At 25.2% G+C, this 17,748-nt stretch overlaps 3 protein-coding genes across 4 annotated transcripts; all 3 read right to left on the bottom strand.

Moving 5' to 3' along the window:
* Positions 1-310: 310 nt before the first annotated feature.
* On the bottom strand, positions 311-2,858 carry LOC147910365 (chymotrypsin-1-like). Its single transcript, XM_087404639.1, has 5 exons — positions 2,765-2,858; positions 1,808-1,952; positions 1,253-1,508; positions 878-1,015; positions 311-610 (listed from the first exon to the last, which is right to left on the bottom strand). Exons 1-5 carry the CDS (start codon positions 2,814-2,816, stop codon positions 464-466), a joined length of 738 nt encoding a protein of 245 aa, XP_087260765.1. The 5' UTR covers positions 2,817-2,858; the 3' UTR covers positions 311-463.
* Positions 2,859-5,646: 2,788 nt separating this feature from the next.
* On the bottom strand, positions 5,647-10,235 carry LOC105143385 (chymotrypsin-1). Of its 2 annotated transcripts, none has more exons than XM_011051687.2 (5): positions 10,128-10,235; positions 8,458-8,626; positions 7,679-7,937; positions 7,357-7,479; positions 5,647-6,484 (listed from the first exon to the last, which is right to left on the bottom strand). In XM_011051687.2, exons 1-5 carry the CDS (start codon positions 10,177-10,179, stop codon positions 6,338-6,340), a joined length of 750 nt encoding a protein of 249 aa, XP_011049989.2. In that variant the 5' UTR covers positions 10,180-10,235; the 3' UTR covers positions 5,647-6,337. The 2 variants fall into 2 exon arrangements, with proteins under 2 accessions (XP_011049989.2, XP_087260764.1); XM_087404638.1 differs by having other exon boundaries at positions 7,685-7,937.
* A 3,205-nt stretch (positions 10,236-13,440) lies between these two features.
* LOC147910364 (chymotrypsin-1-like) lies at positions 13,441-16,405 on the bottom strand. Its single transcript, XM_087404637.1, has 5 exons — positions 16,287-16,405; positions 15,646-15,796; positions 14,882-15,143; positions 14,232-14,369; positions 13,441-13,836 (listed from the first exon to the last, which is right to left on the bottom strand). Exons 1-5 carry the CDS (start codon positions 16,396-16,398, stop codon positions 13,693-13,695), a joined length of 807 nt encoding a protein of 268 aa, XP_087260763.1. The 5' UTR covers positions 16,399-16,405; the 3' UTR covers positions 13,441-13,692.
* Between the last annotated feature and the right edge of the window lie 1,343 nt (positions 16,406-17,748).

Below are 17,748 nucleotides of genomic sequence, written 5' to 3'. Positions count from 1 at the left end.
AATATTATATTTGTAATATAAATTATATTATTAACTATTTAATATTAATATTTAATACGTGTATTAATAAAAAGCAGCGTTACAGTAAATAAGGATATTATAGTCTATATAAAATAAAATGAATTTGAATATTAATATTGACAATTTATATATGTATAATAGAAAAAGCATATATTCCACAAAAATAACTTTATTTATTGTATAATATTATTAATTAAATTATAAATCAAATAATATTAAATTATAATAAATAAATTAAAATTATTAAATGTTCTATGACCGAATTTATACAATATTTGTGACATAAATATTGCAAACCGGGATGAAGATTGGAAAATTTTAAAGTTTTTGAAGTTTTTCCACAGTAAACATTACACAAATTTATTGAATTACAATATATAATCCATCTCTAATTCTTCTACTTTAGACATAAAATACTATTTTATAAATTAAATAACATTTTTTATTTTTTCAAATGTGCTCTGATCCAATTTATGAAACTGGAAACTCTTGTGTAAACGTCTGGAGTTCCGTCAACCTTGCAGGGATTACCAAAAGAAACGATTCCAATTTGAACTTCATTAACTACCAATGGTCCACCAGCATCACTCTGGAATAAAGATGCAATTAATAATAAAAATATTTATATAGTAAGAAATTGTTTACTGCAAATGATAATTATAATCATTTTAGAGTTAAGATGAAAGTCATATAAAGAATAATAATCATATAAAGAAAAGACGATTAAACTCAATAATATAATTTTTAAACTATAATAATATATTTTGTTAATATTTAACATTATTTGTTATTTTATTGTTATCAAAAACATGTATCGATTTGTTTTATAATGTGATATTAATAATCAATGGCTTACGTGGCATGCTCCTTCTCCTGCTTTAGTTAAAGTGCAGATATGGCTATCTGTCACTTTCGGTTGTGCTATCTTGCATTCTCCTTGTGGATAAATTGTTAACTCAATTTCTTGCAAGTTATTTGGAGTACGTCCATCAACCTAAAAAAGATTGCATTGTTACACTGATAATCAAAGCAATTTTCATGAGACTTAATAAGCGAATTATAATAAGAGAATTAATAAGCGAATTATTATTATCAAAATGTTTTCTTATTCATTACTTTTAAAAATTATTATACATATATAAAGAAAAAATAATTAGTTTGTCTAAAAGAAAATGTCTGATTCTTAGATATGTATAACTGAAAAATTTCTGTATCATGAGTTCAATATTACCGTAGTTCCCCAACCAGATAATGTACACGGTTTGCCCTCGAGTTCGTTATCAGATGTCATAAGATTTATCGGTTGCACTAATCTGTTGTACGTGATAGGATTTTTAAGATGAATCAAAGCGATGTCATTATTGATTGAATTCTCGTTGTATTGAGAGTTGACGCTTACATTTTCCACATCATGAACTGCTCCTGGTATATCCAAAAAATTTGTGCCGGCATGGACCTTTAGATAATCCAGATCATATTGATTCAAACTAAGAATAAAAAATGTATATATAATATTCGGATATTCAGAGGTGTTGAAAACAGATGTCGAAAATGTTTGCTATAAATTTTATAAGTAGAATGTTAACAGAAATAATGTAAGGTATTAATTATAAATCATTCTTAAAATAAAAATTTTATCTAAAAAAAATATCAAACAAATAATGATGCATTTTACGATTATAATTAATGATAAAGAATACTTTGCTGATTAAAATGTTAAAAGACTAATTTTAAAATTAAATTCTACTAAATATATATTTTTACAAATTCAAAATATTTAACTTACCGTTTAACACAATATCCTGCGGTTAATATGTTATATTTATTAAGAATAGATCCACCACACATGTGTTCGCCATTGAATTTCAATGACACTTGATACGGAAATTTGCCAATTGAGGCATCCTCCCCTCCGACGATATGAGGAGCTCCTTATTAATAAAAATTAATTAATCATGTTAATATATACGTGTTAATAAAAATAATTGATTATGTTAATATGCACACACACACACACACACACACACACACACACACACATATCTTTATGAAATAACAATTAAACATTCAATTTGGCTAATGAGTTGTTCGGGTAAATTTATTAAAAATAAAATTCTTTTGTTTACCATTAGTTTTATTAATCGCGATAATAATTTAAACATTAAAATACGTATTTTGAGAATATCGGGATATGCATGTTATTCTTCTAAATTAGTTTATACAATCATATATAATTAATCAATAGTGAAACTATTAATAAGTATCAGAAATGAATAAAAGTATTTTATACATGTAATTTTTTTTCTAGAAAATTGTATAGTTTTTATAAATATAAAGTACAGCAATATTTACAGAATCTATGAATTATTAAAAGGACACTTTAGTTATTATTAAGAACTTTGTGTGTATATGGTAAGTTAAAGTGTGACAAACGTATATCTCAGAAACAAAACGTTTTACAGAATAATATTTCACAAAAGTTGTTTGATTTCGACTGATGCATAATTGTATCATTGGTTTAACCTTAAATGGCGTCAAGTTCAGGAAAAGAGGTCACTTTAAATTTTTTAAAAATAACTCTTCATTTTGTTGCCATATTATAAAAGACATTTTTAAAAATATATATATCTAAAAAAATATTTAAGAAATATTATAAAAATGTCTTTAAACAATATACATTATCTAAATCTCTCTTTCTCTTTTTTGCATTATATTAAAATATTTATAATTTATGAATTCTTACCTTCAGTGCCGTATACCAGAGCGGTAAATATAAGACAAACTAACGCACGCATCTTGCTGATTTGTTACTTGGGATTAAAATAAAGAGGTACATTTACAGGTTATATATGTTACTGAAGTAGTTAAAATCTTGAATCAAAGATATAAATCACGTGTTTATGACGCTTTTCTGAATTTTTTCAGTATTGCACTATATATAAATATTATTTGTAGTTTACATTATGCACTTGTTGATTGATAACGATAATAGTTTTAATTAAATTTGTAATTTTCACCATCTTCACTTTTCTTAGAAGAATGGGAATTCACGTTTATCTGATATTGTATAAAACCTCATCATAGTTATTTTATTTTTATATCGATTAAATATCTAATTTTTTTACGATGTTATCAATAGATCGCATATCACGTTTTTAGTAGCTTAGTTAATTAATATCTTATAATGTAAAAATTATACATTCGCCTAATCAAATTGAACGAATTTTTATACAATAAATAAAAAAAAATGAGAATATAGATAACAGACTCAAATAATTTAAAATTAAAATAATAAGCAATTAAAAGGATTATGAGCCAAGTTGGATTTGTTGCTAAAATATTAACTTTGATCTGTTGATATTATTTAGTACACAAATGTGTTGCGATTTGTTATCAAGACATTCTTCAATGTGACAAATTAAAATATTTACATCAGTACATATATTATAATTCATATCAGGCCATAAATTTTATTAAACTAAAGTTTTAAAATATTGAGACCAGAATTAAGAAAATGTTATCACTTAACATAAAATGAGTTTTAAAATAAAAAATTTTAGTAACACAAATCAGTACTTTATCTGGTTTTATCTTATTATTCGATAATATGTTTTTGGATAATCCTTGAAAAAGAATACTCTAGTGAATATATCGGTCCAACTGACAGTACATGTTATACCAAAAGAAACAATACCAATATGAACACCATTAAAAACAAGAGGACCACTCGAATTCCCTTGAAAATTTAATAAATACAACTTTTAATTATTTATTATAAATCCAAATTTTATTTAATTCATGTCTTACACTTAATTATCGTTAAATGTCCGTAAAATTCTGATATTATTTATCCTAATCTTATATTTTAAATTTTTACTTTCTTAGGTTATATTTAATAATATTAGGTGTTGGAATTAATTCGTAGCGTTTTTTAATGAAAGAATGTTATTTATTTCACATGAGCATTAAAAAATACATTAATGAAAGTACTTCCCATCACTTGTAAAACGCTACGAATTAATTCCAACACCTAATATATAAATTTAATAAATAATTTTGAAATTTATAACTTTATGTATCGCTTATAAATAAAGTCACAAATTAATATTATCTTTTATTAGATGTTTTTAATGTAAACCGTGTGCTTTAGGACGGTCTATTTGATTTTACGGTTGCTTCGAAGCATTTTTTGATTGATCAATTAATAAAATTCTTTCTTCTGATTGGTCAATCAAAAGCTTTGAAGCATTTGTAGCGTCAAATCGCACCGTCATGCTCTTTCACGCATTGGAGACTTAGGATTGCACACACAAATTGAGGATTAGAATTCAGCCAATTAGAACGAAATGAATTAAAATTAATTATTACTACCTAATTGGTCGAATTCTAATCCTAATTGGTCTTAATTCGCAATCCTCAATCTTCATGCGTAGTGTAACACGGGCATTAATGAGTCTCATAAACTCATTTCAAAGTAAAATTATGAACCTGTGTTGACATGCGATAACTTTTTACCAAAGCAAGTAGACGTCAATAGCTGCGTTCAGCAGAGAAAATTAATTAGTTAGCGCTTAGTGATTCTTTAATACGATTGGTTCTTGCTTTTAGTTCTTCGCTAAATTTAGTGTAGGAACCAATCGTATTAAAGAATTATTAAGCGCTAACTGATTAGTTTTCTTTGTTAAACGCCATTAACACCATTAATGCCATTTTTAGCCTTTAATTTGAGTGTAAGATATTTAGCTCACTTCAGACTTAGTTTCACTTGTGTGTAAATGGAAAACAACTATTGCTTCTCTTCTTCTTCTTCTTCTCTCTCTCTCTCTCTCTCTCTCTCTCTCTTTCTCTTTCTCTCTCTCTCACTTATTTTCTCCATAAAATATTTATAATACCTTATAAAAATTTGTATATTTAGTGGTATATGCCATAGCAATAAATATAAAACAAGCGAATGGACGTACTTTTGATTGTAAATTTGTTGCCTGAGTTTGAAGTGATGCATTCATAAGTTTATATTTACTTCTGATATAATTCCAACAAAGATATAAATCATGTTTTTGTCACATTTTTCTAAATTTTTCCCAATGCAATATCATTGCACGATAAAATATTATTTATAGTTTACGTTATAACTTATTAAAAGTGGTAGTCTTAATAAAATTCTTAGTTTTCACTGTCATAACTTTTCTTAGAATAAACAAAAGAATAAGGACATATTTCCGTTCATCTTTGATGAAGTATATAATCTGTGGTAGATTTATTTTTATCGATTATTATATCTATATTCGAGTTTATGATATCGTCAATAGATTGTGTGTCACGTGTTCAGAAATCAACAAAAACCTTGAAAAATCATAAATCTAGGTGGTGAAAGTTCAACGAATTTATAATAAATTTATAATCACAAATAAAGAAAGAAACTTTGTAAATAAAAAATAAATTAAATAATAAAAATAATAAAATCTTGAATAAGCATGAATAAAGTTATATATATATATATGCTAGAATAAATATTATATTTAAATATTGAATATATAATTTGTATTGTATAACATTTGTACTGTATAACATTTTAACTATCATACACATCTAAAAGTAGTGTGAATTTTTGCGAAAGTTCTATCGTTCATTTACAAATATCATCTTTATTTACCAGATTAGAAGTATACAGATATTGTATTAACAATGTAAATGCAAAATATGTAATTCGGAATTTTATTCGTATAAGACAACTTACTGTAAATTACCCATAAATATTTATGCGTCATGTCTATTTTAATTTTTGAAATTTATAATATTTATAATCATCTATTTTTTTGTTTTTTTTACTAAATTTCTTTTTATTTTTAATAATTCATGTTTCAAAAAATTTTTCTTCTAAATTTGTCAAATTCATTTAACAGTATCATGCAGATTTATCTCAATTTTGTATTAGGTGTTGGAATTAATTTGTAGCGTTTTTTAATGAAAGAATGTTATTTATTTCACATGAGCATTAAAAAATACATTAATGAAAGTACTTCCCATCACTTGTAAAACGCTACGAATTAATTCCAACACCTAATATAATATTTAATATAAATAAAATGATATTATTTATTGCGAATAACTGCGATAAAAGAGAATCTTAGAATAAAAAAATAACTTTGATGATTGTTATTGTTCTGTTATTTACATTGATAATTTATTTAATTGAAAAAAAGAGCATACATTTTACAGAAATAATTTGTTTAAACTATACTATTACTGTTACTTTGAATTATAAATTTCGTAACATCAAATAATAATAAATGGTAATAAACAAATTAAATATCTCTTAAATCTCTCTTAAATTCTTCAAATTTGCTTTGATCCAAGGCAGGAAACTGGACACTTTTGTGTAAATATCTGGCTCTCCAGAACAGGGGGAGGAAGCGATTCCAATTTGAACTCCATTAGCGATCAAAGGTGCACCAAGATCAATCTAGAATGAAAATGAAATTAATATGAAAATACTGATATGTAAAATGATATATAAAACTATTATACACGGTAGTAATTAATTACTTATTATTGCAAATTATTATTATAATTATTTTAACGGAAATAATTTAATTGGCATGTAATTAGGTCACTATTTAATATTATACTATTTTATAATAAATGAAAGAATAAAGGGCTACGAGCATAAAAGTCAAACAACAAATAACAATCTAAATTAAATGGTTAAAAATAAAATAAAAACAATGTCATGGAATTAAAAAAAACATAAAATATAATTTAAAAATCAGTAAGTGAACAAGAACAAACGTTTCGATTCCTGTTGGATCATTTTCAATGTAAAGACAAAATAAAAATGGATATAACGCAGATAAAATATGTATAAATTAAAAAAATTTCGCATAAGAACGCAATATCAACTATAAAACTCGTTCCAAATTGAGAGAAAACCAAATAAACGCTTTTTTTATTAATAAATATATACAATAATATTTGCTTTTTATATTGTTATTCTTAATGTCTAGCGTTTCGATTTTTAAAAAATTTTATATTAGGTGTTGGAATTAATTCGTAGCGTTTTTAATGAAAGAATGTTATTTATTTCACATGAGCATTAAAAAATACATTAATGAAAGTACTTCCCATCACTTGTAAAACGCTACGAATTAATTCCAACACTAAATATAATATTCATTTTATTTCTGTGAGATGTTTTATGCAATATTTATGTAATAAACACGTAACAAAATGATATAGAATGGCACCAAAGGTTAGAATTATTTATATTATTAATCTGTAGATGTTTATAAAAAATATATATAATTAATTTTTATCATATTAATAATAGACGCTCACCTTGTATTCATTCGTTCTGTTTTGAGCTTTAGTGCAGATATGGCTATTAGTCAGTTCCCAATGATTTTTCGCGCATTCTTTTTGCTTATCAACTATCAACTCAGTTTGTTGCAAGTTTTCATTCTAGAAAGGATAATTGCATTAATTGTTACATCGAGCATCGAACAATAAACAGCAGCAGAATTATTATTGTTAAAATATCTTCTTACACTTCTAATTTCTTGTTACATTTATATAAAAGAAAATAATAAATTATTTAAGAAAGAGTTCTTTCCTGAATACGTATAATTGGAAAATTTTTGTATCATAAGTTTAACATTACTGTTACATTTGTCCATCCGGATAACGTGCACGGCTTGCATTCGAAATTTATATTGGATTTTGGAAGATTTATCGGATACACTAGTACGTTGCGTTCTTTGATAGGATCGCTAAGGTGAATCAAGGCGATATCATTAAAGCATAATAATTCGTCGTAATTTTGGTGGACATTAATACTTTCTACGTTATGACTATATCCTGCATTGTTTAAAGAGTTTGTGCCGACATGGATAATTATTTCATCCGTTGAACACTTCAACCTAAGAATAAAAAAATATATAAAAATATTAAAAATCCATGTCTATTAAGAACAAATTTTGAAATTTATTATGTATTTTATCAATTGAAATATCAACAGAAATATAACAGAAGCTGTTAATATGATAGAAGACTGATTGCAGAAATTAAACACGTTTAAATGACGTATTCCATTTAAATGTTAAGGAAATAAAATATTCTCTCTCTCTCTCTCTCTCTCTCTCTCTCTTTTCCCCCTCTCTCTCTCTCTCTGTTCGGTTTCTGCTATCAACTTCTAATTTGTTTTCAAATTATATCGTGAAGTTCTGCCAGCAAAAAAAGTTGAATGAATACTTAAATGATTTTGAATTTGTTGTAATATCTAAGCAAATCTATCAATTTGTAATCAGTAGATTTGTTTAGATATTACATCTGCTGGCAGTTGCTTGAATACGTACACATTTCATACACTATGTCTATTTAATACCTTCAAATTAGATTTACATTCCAAAAATAAAGTATATTGATAAAAATTCAACATACCCAACAACACATTTTGCTGAAGTTAACACATTAAAATCATCAAGAATAGATCCACTGCATATGTGTGTGCCATTTTTTCTTATTGATACTTGATATCTAAATTTGCCGATAGGAGCTACATCTTTAATGTCAATAGGAGTATCCTCACTTATAATAAAAGATGGAGCTCCTTATTAACAAAAATAAATTAATTATATTAATACATATGTCAAATAATATCTGTTACACTATTACAGTAATTTTCCAGTAAAAGATATAAATCGATTGTCTCTCACCGAATATTGAATAAAGTTAGAATAACTCTTGTGTTGATTTATGTCTTTTCTTGGAAAACATCTTATATACATTAATTTTAGTAATTAAACATCGTGTTTATTTTATACCTAAATAAGTTGTTTAGTGAAATTACAGTTTTATTTAGAATATAATTTTTTTAGATCTAGCAAAAGCTTTACTGTTTATTTCACATTAATTTTTATTAAACTACACATTTAAAATTTTAAAAATGCAAAAAGATGTACACATACTTTACGTTGACATAATTAATTATAATTAATTAGTTTGTTTATTCATGATATTAACTAATACAGTGCTGGAATTTACTGCCGATTGACATTTAAACGCAGAGTAGTGAGATAAGGGAATCAAAAAAGTGTCTGAAAGTTGCAAATCAATTACAGCAATTGAGCTAATACATGTACCGCTTGTTGCATCAACATATTGATCAATATGTCAGATTGTCTTCTGTAACAGACACGTAGTTGATCGATTACGTTTATAAAATTGATTAATCTATTATATTTTATAAATGTTATGTTTGCTAGAAAAATCATTACATTATATTATTATATAATACATTTATATAATACATTTATATATACAATAATCCAATGACATGTTGACCAATATATTGATGCTACGTCCAGCATATGTTATCGGATATGTTTAATTCTCTTTCTTCCATTCTTTCTTTCTCTCTCTCTCTTTCTCATTTTCTTTGTCACATAAAGTAATTATAATGACTTATAAAGTATATGGAAATAATATTTCCAGTGAATGAAAGTAATTAATTATTGTAACAGCGTTATTTAATTAGTTACTTAGTTGCCTTGTAATAACGATTTGGTAATAACATTGCGAATGGTTTTATGTTGATAATAGATCTGTTTTTTATTCCTGCACTCTCTGAATTGGCGCATACAGTGCAATAAGTTAAAGTAAAACAAACATATATTTATTTCACTTTACTTATTGTACCATACGCATCAGTTCAGACAATGTAGGAATAAAAAACAGACCTCATATAACAGCAGAGTTGAAACAGTTAATAGTTATTTATCACGGATTAAAAAAAAAGTCATTTATCACTGAAAAAGATAACTCCCAATTTGTAACACTCGTTCTTTTTAATGTAATTTGTAACGGAGTAACTTTACGATATTACTAGTTACTTGTTATTTTTTCCAATAATAAGTAATAAGTTCCAGTGAGTAATGCGTAATGTTGAGAATTTATTTTTCGAAGTGACTTTTCTTAGTGTAACTTTAGCTTTAGTTAGTCATTATTACAAATATAAAAAATTATAACATTATTATGAAAAATTGTTACTGTAAAACGTAACTGTAAAAGTAATAGAAAAATAATTCTTATATTTACTGATAAATTCATACCTTTAGTGGCGTATGCCACAGCGACAAATATAAGACAAGCGAACACACGCATCTTTGGTTGCAGATTTGTTGCCTGATATTGAAGCGAATAAATGCATTCAAAGGTTTATATATGTTCCTGAAGTAGTTGCAACAAAGGTATAAATCTTCCGTTTGTGAAGTTTTCCAGAAATTTTCTCAGTATCAAATGATAAAGTTTTTTACTACTATTATCTGATACACGTATCATAAATTACATTTTAATCTCGTTAAATGTTGTCTCACTCTTCATAAATGTGCCGATTGAGTTAGCATTGGAAAGTATTAGTAGATAGTCGGACATTTCTAAGGATTGCAATATCTCAAAAGATGAATTTATTACTATTCTTCGACTTGTTCTAAACTCGATATTTTTCTAGTTTGATAATGATATATACAAGTAAACTTTTTTTATTTGCCAATAGGTTTTTTCTTATCTTTAGAGATTACTGACTTAGTTTTGTAAGAGCTCTTAAAACGTTGAGATTTTCATTTCCGTTTTACGTCAGATAGTGCAAATATTACTACAGCTGTTCTTTCTAATATGACTGAGATTCTTAATATATTTAACTGGTTTCTCCTAAGACTTTAATTTATGGTTGAGATCGGAAGCAGTGTTTTAAATTGTTTGGACATTAATATTATTAACAATGACAATACCCTAGAATTTAATTGATTTCACGAATCAACTTTCTCAGGGAAATATCTAAATTTTATGTCTTCGTTTTGGTTTAAAAAAAAAGGGAGATTATCATGTCGGAATAATTGACAGAGTCTTTTTTTTCGCATCTGAAATTCCACACATAATAAAAATATTATAATAATTTTATTATTGAAAAGTTACTAAATAATGTCTATTTTTTAGAATTCATATTTGACTATCACTGTTAAATCTTTTTGTTATAAAAAAAACTGTAAAACAAATTTAAAAACAAAATATTGATATGAATTCGGCCACGGAGGAAAAAGAAAATTATTCTTAAGTTTAGGTTTAAGCGGCAAAACTTAAGCAGTAAAACGTAATCAGTAAGCAAATTGACCAATCACGGTAGAGTCCGTAAGGTTATAATGTAAGCAGTAATCAATACATGTTGATTTCCTTACTGCTTATGTCTTACTGCCTTAAGTTTTTTGTGTGTCATGGCTTTTACTATTCTATATATTCAGAATGTTTCTGAAAATTTAGGAATATAATATAATATGGAATTTGAATGTGAAATTAGAGTTTTATAGTTTTAACAAAGCAGGTTTATTAAAGTTCACAAAGATGTGCTCCCAAATAATTCAAAGAAAAATGTGATATATGAAATTTCATGTAGTGATTGTAATGCAACTTATGTGGATCAAATGAAGAGGAAATTACTATCAGAATTTCAGAACATATTAAATTTCAGGAACCACATCTATAGAAATACTATCTCCCAATCGGAAATTACGGATCATAGATTATATTAGAATCACAAATTTGATTAGTCGAATGTGAAAATTTCTCTGAAAGATTTTTGAATAAACATGTGATGTCCGAAGTGATATTTATTAAATTACAAACAAACAGTCTAAATTTACAATCAGACGCTAACTGTTTTAATCATGAATATGTAGATATACTTATTATTAAATTATAAATTTTAAGTGTTTGCGTATTTTAAAGTCTCGTCTTTCAGGTGAGACTTTCAACTTTGGCTGGCATTATTTCATATTTTAATTCTTAATACTTTTTGAGCATGATTTACACAGGGCGACTTTTATTCGCTAGAAGCTGCGTCTAGTGACGTATATCATAGCGAATTTACTACTAAAAACTTCTTCTAGACGTGTGTAAATTACGCTGTAGGCGATTGCAAATTTCTGTGAATTATGGGCATTGGACCACGACGAAACAAAATTATACAGTTGAATGGGGATTTGTCTGGTAGACGAGAGTGCGAAGATTTTTTTTTTCTAATACTTGTACTTCACTGAAGATGTGTATGACCTCAAATGTGGCCTCAAAACATTTAAATTGTATAGCAAATCAAATATAATTTATTTATGAATTTATGTAAGTTTTGCTTATTATATTTACTCTTATTTGCCTGATTTTCGACAATTGTTACTTATATTTTACATTTTTCTTATTAAATCATAAAAGTATAATAATAATTCTAATTAAATTTGCAGTTTTCGCTAACATCTTTTTTTAAAACAATTAGGATTTATTGGATTATCTGATAAAGTACACATAGTCATAATTGATTTGTGTTTATCGATTACTATATCCGATAGTTTACGATATTAGAGAGTTTTTGCAAGAACGTTAATCCAGATATGGTGAACGCTAAAGTTATTCTTTTCTTAATTAGTTGTTAAGAAAAAGAACTTGACCTTAGCGTTCACCGTATCTGGATAAACAGTAATGCAAAAAATCTCTATTGTTAAAGTAAAGTATTACACGTTTAGAAAAGTCAACATGAATTTTATAATATAAAGAGTTACAAATCTGTTTACAAATCTACAGATAAATAAATTTATAAATAAAAATTAAGAATAGAGAATTTATTTGTAAATAAGAAATAAATAGAATAAAATAAATAAGAAATAAATAAATAAAAGTTTAATAATATCTCAATATAAAATTTGCAATATAAAATTATTTGCAAGAATGAATACCGTATTTAAATCATGAATATTATATTTAGTACTTTGACTACTTTGTCACTCATGTTTGAGTAACACGTAAATTTTTATATGGTTTTTGTTATCAATTCCTATGATCACTTTATTAATTTGATTAGAAATGATTTTATTAAGTTTTTATAAAAATATTAAAATATATATTATTAAATTAGTGTATTAGGTTTATTAAAGACATAATTATTTGTTTTTTTATTTTTTTTCTTTATATTATATTTATTTGTTTCACTCTCAAAACGTTCCATTATTTCAGAATGATAGTTTTATTTGTATATATTTTTTTAAAAATAAATACTTTTAAAAAAATATAATAATATAAGTAATAAATAATAAATGTTGATATATAATATATATTTTTACATTTATTGTGATTTTTTTATTGTGATAGATATATTTTTAGTATATATATATATATATATATATATATAGATATTTCGTAATTTGACTTCGCATGTTTTGTAAACATTCGGATACTTTTCGGTTTTGTGCTACTCAAAGAGATAATTTACATTGAAATCAGTTTGTTGTCAAAGCATTATTTGTTTTATTTAAGCAATGTGTTCATTAATAATTATCGCATTTAAATAAAAATATTGTTAAGTTAAAGAAAAACGCATAAAAATAATTTTTCAATTTTTAATTATAAATTTATACACTGAGTAATTATCAAAAAATTATTTCAAAATTCTTTCTCATTCTCTTTCTTATAGGCACACATCATTATTATTTATCATGTTATAATTGTTTTATGAAATAAATTTATGCAATATTTGTGAAATAAAGAATATTAATACATTTAAATAATTGTATGTGTATAAAATATATCTTAATATTATTTCACTTAATATTGCTGAAGATATATTTTGTTGTCCTATTATTCGACACTATGTTTTTTAATCCATTTTGTGAAAGAGGTCACTCTAGTGTGTACATCGGGTCGTCCTCGAGCACATGGTGTACCAAAAGAGACAATACCAATCTGAAAACCATTAGAAACAAGAGGACTACCGGAATCTCCCTGAAAATTTAATAGAGATAACGCTTAATTATTTATTATTAATCGAGCTTTTATTTAATTTAATTCACGCCTCACATTTAATTATGAAAAAATTCTGATATTATTACTTATATATTTAATCTTATATTGCAGATGTTTTTTTTTCTGAGATATTTATATTTATTAATATATATTGTAGATTTAATAGATAACTTTGAAATTTATAATTTTATGTATTTTGTATAAATAAAATCGCAAATTATAATAATATTTTCTATTAGATATTTTTGGTGTTTATATCTTAGAATCTAAAATCTCTACATGCATATGCATTAAAGAGATAAATAACGAGGAATACTATCTTCTTATTATATTTTTATGCAGCGATATTTGAAATAATAAAAAGTAATACTTACGTGACACGCGCCTTCGCCTATTCTGGTGAGTGTGCAAATGTGACTAAATTGTACCCTTCTCTGACTTTGATGGCATTTATCTTGGTCATATACATTTAACTCAATCTCTTGTAACTTGTCAGGAATTATACCACCAAGCTAAGAATAAATAAAAAATTTTTTGTAAATTCAAGCACTAATATTTTTGTATATCCAACATTAGTTTATTTGTTCGTATGTGTGTGCATTTATTGAATTTCTCTATTAATTTAAAATAAATGAAGAATTTGAAATTTACAAGATAAATAACTTGAGTTATTATCATGTAGTTTTATATTTTTTATGCGTATGTAAGTAATTTTAAGAACTTTTTCCACTTATTGTGAACTATATTTAATCATAATAAAAAAATAATATTTATAGTAATTATTTCTTATTATTTTTATAGCACAGGTCTTTAATCGATACCTTAAAGATAGATTGGAAGATATTGCTACGTTTTAAAGATATTTTCGAGACATCCACTAAAGTGTGCTATGTGGGTTAATTTAAAGTAGTGCCAATTTTTTAACAGAAATTTTTATATTTTACTAACTTTTTAAAAAATATTTGATTTGTATTAAAGTTAAGAATGCATTTGTTACATAGAATAATGATTGTTTGATGTTTACCTCAATTCTTCCCCATCCAGCTAAGATGCAGTAAGAGCCAGGAGCAACATTGGTAGTTGCAAGTGATATAGGCTGTATATATTTGGTATATTCAATTGGAGTCGACAGAATAAGTAAACCGATGTCATTGATTATTCTAATACTATCGAAAGTCTCGTGAATAATAGCTTGTTTAGCTTTGTAGACGGTACCATTTTCGCTTAGCAGATTTGTGCCGGCGTGAATAGTTAACGATTTGAGAGCACTGGGATTCATGCGGTAGCTGTTAAAAATATTTTAGTCGATTACTTCTCAAATGATTTTAAAGAAGAGAAGATCCCGTTTGCCTACAAATAGATTGCCTACAGCATCATTTGCCTACATCACTTTTACCACAGTTCGTTTGCGCACAAAAATTATTGCCTACTCAATTGCCTACATGCATTTTTGTGCACAAGTACAAATTTCAAAAACGAAGTCACATTTGCCTACGTGTATTATTGCCTACACGAATTATTATCTATAGATCTTTTATTTGTGCTTTTATTTGTGCACAAAAGTGCATGCAGGCAACTGAACTGTAGGCAATAATTTTTATGAGCAAATGAACTGTCGGCAAAAATAATGTAGGCAAACGGTATGCTGTAGATAATCGACTTGTAAGTAATCGACGTGCAAAAGGAACCACCTCATTTTAAATATTGTTCTCTTAGAATGACAAATATAATTATATCCTGTTCATAGATGCATATATGAATAATATAAAAAAACAATAAAGAATGTACATTACTAAACAATGACCGGCAGTAAGAATGGTATTATGATTGATGATGGATCCACCACAGAAATGACGTCCGGATTTTCTCAGAGATACTTGGTACGGGAACTTGCCAACCGGCGCGTCCCTTCCACCAACAATGTGAGTGTCTGGAAAGCCTGTAACATGCAATGAAACAGAATGTAAAACAAAATATAAATTAGATTTAAGATAAAACGTTTAAACTTTTAACAAACAAATATTATAATAGACTATTCTGTCCATGAACGATTACTATTAACATATAATGTAATGCTACATTTTTTAATGATATCTGAAAAATATAAATAATTTAATTATTTATTGAATCATTATAAAAATGTCAGTAAATATTAGAAATATTGTTTAGCAATTATTATTTTAAAATCATTCGGGTCTATTTTTGACATTTCTATATTAAAATGTAGCTAATAATTTTATTTAAATGATATTATTTAAAAGATAACAGATTTCTTATAAAGTAATATATAAATTTTGTAGTTTTACTTTAATCATCAAAAATATAAAAGATTTAAACTTTGTATAATTTCACCTTTTTTAATTGACAGTTTGTAAAGTAAAGAAAATTGATTTGAATAATAAGAATTAATCTTATACATTTTTGCTTACCATGGGCGGTTATCGCTAAACAAGCGACTGTCAAAGTAAAGAACGTATACATATTGAAAGTACGCATAATACTGATAATAATAAATCTTCTTTGTACGTTTATATAGGCCATTTTAAGCACTTCACCAAGAGAACATATATACTTTGAAATATATATATATATATATATATATATATATATATATATAAATATATGATACAAAAAATGAATTAATCTGTTTAATCATGATTTAATCATGAACTCTTTTGAAATGATTTCGATAATCATCAACTTATATTAAGCGTTAAACGTGTGATCGAATTTTGTTCAAAGATCTTTATCTTTCAAGATAATTTATTCTGAAATTTTTATCTACAGTACGTGAAGTAATCGGCTCAATGATACAGAAATTGCGACATAAAACGTTCAATCAACTATAAATTTACACAATGTATTAATAGTACATATAAAATATCTCGTATATCTTCTTTATATTGCTGTAATATAAAGTTCATATTTCATAAATTAAAAATTACCAAAAAATCCTTTAGCAAAGCTAGCAAATAAGTTGTGAGATATAAATAATTGGTAAAATGTGCTGCTTTAGAATATTTGTAAAAATTTATATATTATAAATACTTATAATTTTAAAAACGTACGTAGAATTTAATATATGTATTTCATCCCAAATGATCAACTCAAATTTTTATGTTAATTTAATACCCATAAAGTAAAAATGTCCGAAATATATCAGACAGATATTCTAAAGATATCATATATATCTTTAAGATATCTGTATGATGTGCATTTTGGACATATCTGTGTAAGTATCAAGCTGAATATATATGTTAGAAAGTAATACATTATTATGTTAAAGAAATTAACAAAAAAATGTAACTTTGATACAAATTATAAATAAACTAACACAAATTGGAAGCATATTTTCAATAAAATTAACATTTATAATATATTAAATTAACATATATATTAGGTGTTGGAATTAATTCGTAGCGTTTTTTAATGAAAGAATGTTATTTATTTCACATGAGCATTAAAAAATACATTAATGAAAGTACTTCCCATCACTTGTAAAACGCTACGAATTAATTCCAACACCTAATATTATTCATTTATCTTAAAATTCACGTTTTAATATACATTATTTTCGTATTTTTTTATTTATTTATAAATTATGTTATTTTGATACTAAAAAATATTAAATATTAATTTAGTATAATACATTAAAATATATCACATAAACATATTATATTATATTAAACACATTCGTATTATGTTAAAAATTTAATACAAAATTTTAATGATTTGAGGGGATCGATTTTAACATAAATACAAAATGTATTTACTACAAATATATTAAATATTATTTCATCAAGTACTATTTCACTTTGTAATTTAAGAATTTTAATATTTTAAAAAATAATTTATTAAAAATTTAAATTGTATTTTATTGATACACATGTT

The sequence above is a fragment of the Acromyrmex echinatior genome, chromosome 3 (genome assembly GCF_024713525.1).
Source record: "Acromyrmex echinatior isolate Ae372 chromosome 3, ASM2471352v2, whole genome shotgun sequence".
Classification (NCBI taxonomy): domain Eukaryota; kingdom Metazoa; phylum Arthropoda; class Insecta; order Hymenoptera; family Formicidae; genus Acromyrmex; species Acromyrmex echinatior.
This window is presented reverse-complemented; position numbering and strand designations above follow the sequence as displayed.

What these genes read in the sequence shown, in the direction of transcription:
- LOC147910365 (XM_087404639.1), bottom strand. Translation starts at nt 2,816, where the DNA reads ATGCGTGCGTTAGTTTGTCTTATATTTACCGCTCTGGTATACGGCACT. An exon ending in TCTGGTATACGGCACTGAAG is followed by an intron (nt 1,953 to 2,764) that starts GTAAGAATTCAT and finishes TTTATTAATAAG; the next exon opens with GAGCTCCTCATATCGTCGGA. An exon ending in CAGGAGAAGGAGCATGCCAC is followed by an intron (nt 611 to 877) that starts GTAAGCCATTGA and finishes TCTTTATTCCAG; the next exon opens with AGTGATGCTGGTGGACCATT.
- LOC105143385 (XM_011051687.2), bottom strand. Translation starts at nt 10,179, where the DNA reads ATGCGTGTGTTCGCTTGTCTTATATTTGTCGCTGTGGCATACGCCACT. An exon ending in TGTGGCATACGCCACTAAAG is followed by an intron (nt 8,627 to 10,127) that starts GTATGAATTTAT and finishes TTTGTTAATAAG; the next exon opens with GAGCTCCATCTTTTATTATA. An exon ending in ACAGAACGAATGAATACAAG is followed by an intron (nt 6,485 to 7,356) that starts GTGAGCGTCTAT and finishes TTTTCATTCTAG; the next exon opens with ATTGATCTTGGTGCACCTTT.
- LOC147910364 (XM_087404637.1), bottom strand. Translation starts at nt 16,398, where the DNA reads ATGGCCTATATAAACGTACAAAGAAGATTTATTATTATCAGTATTATG. An exon ending in GCCGGTCATTGTTTAGTAAT is followed by an intron (nt 15,144 to 15,645) that starts GTACATTCTTTA and finishes TATTTTTAACAG; the next exon opens with CTACCGCATGAATCCCAGTG. An exon ending in CTGGATGGGGAAGAATTGAG is followed by an intron (nt 14,370 to 14,881) that starts GTAAACATCAAA and finishes ATTTATTCTTAG; the next exon opens with CTTGGTGGTATAATTCCTGA.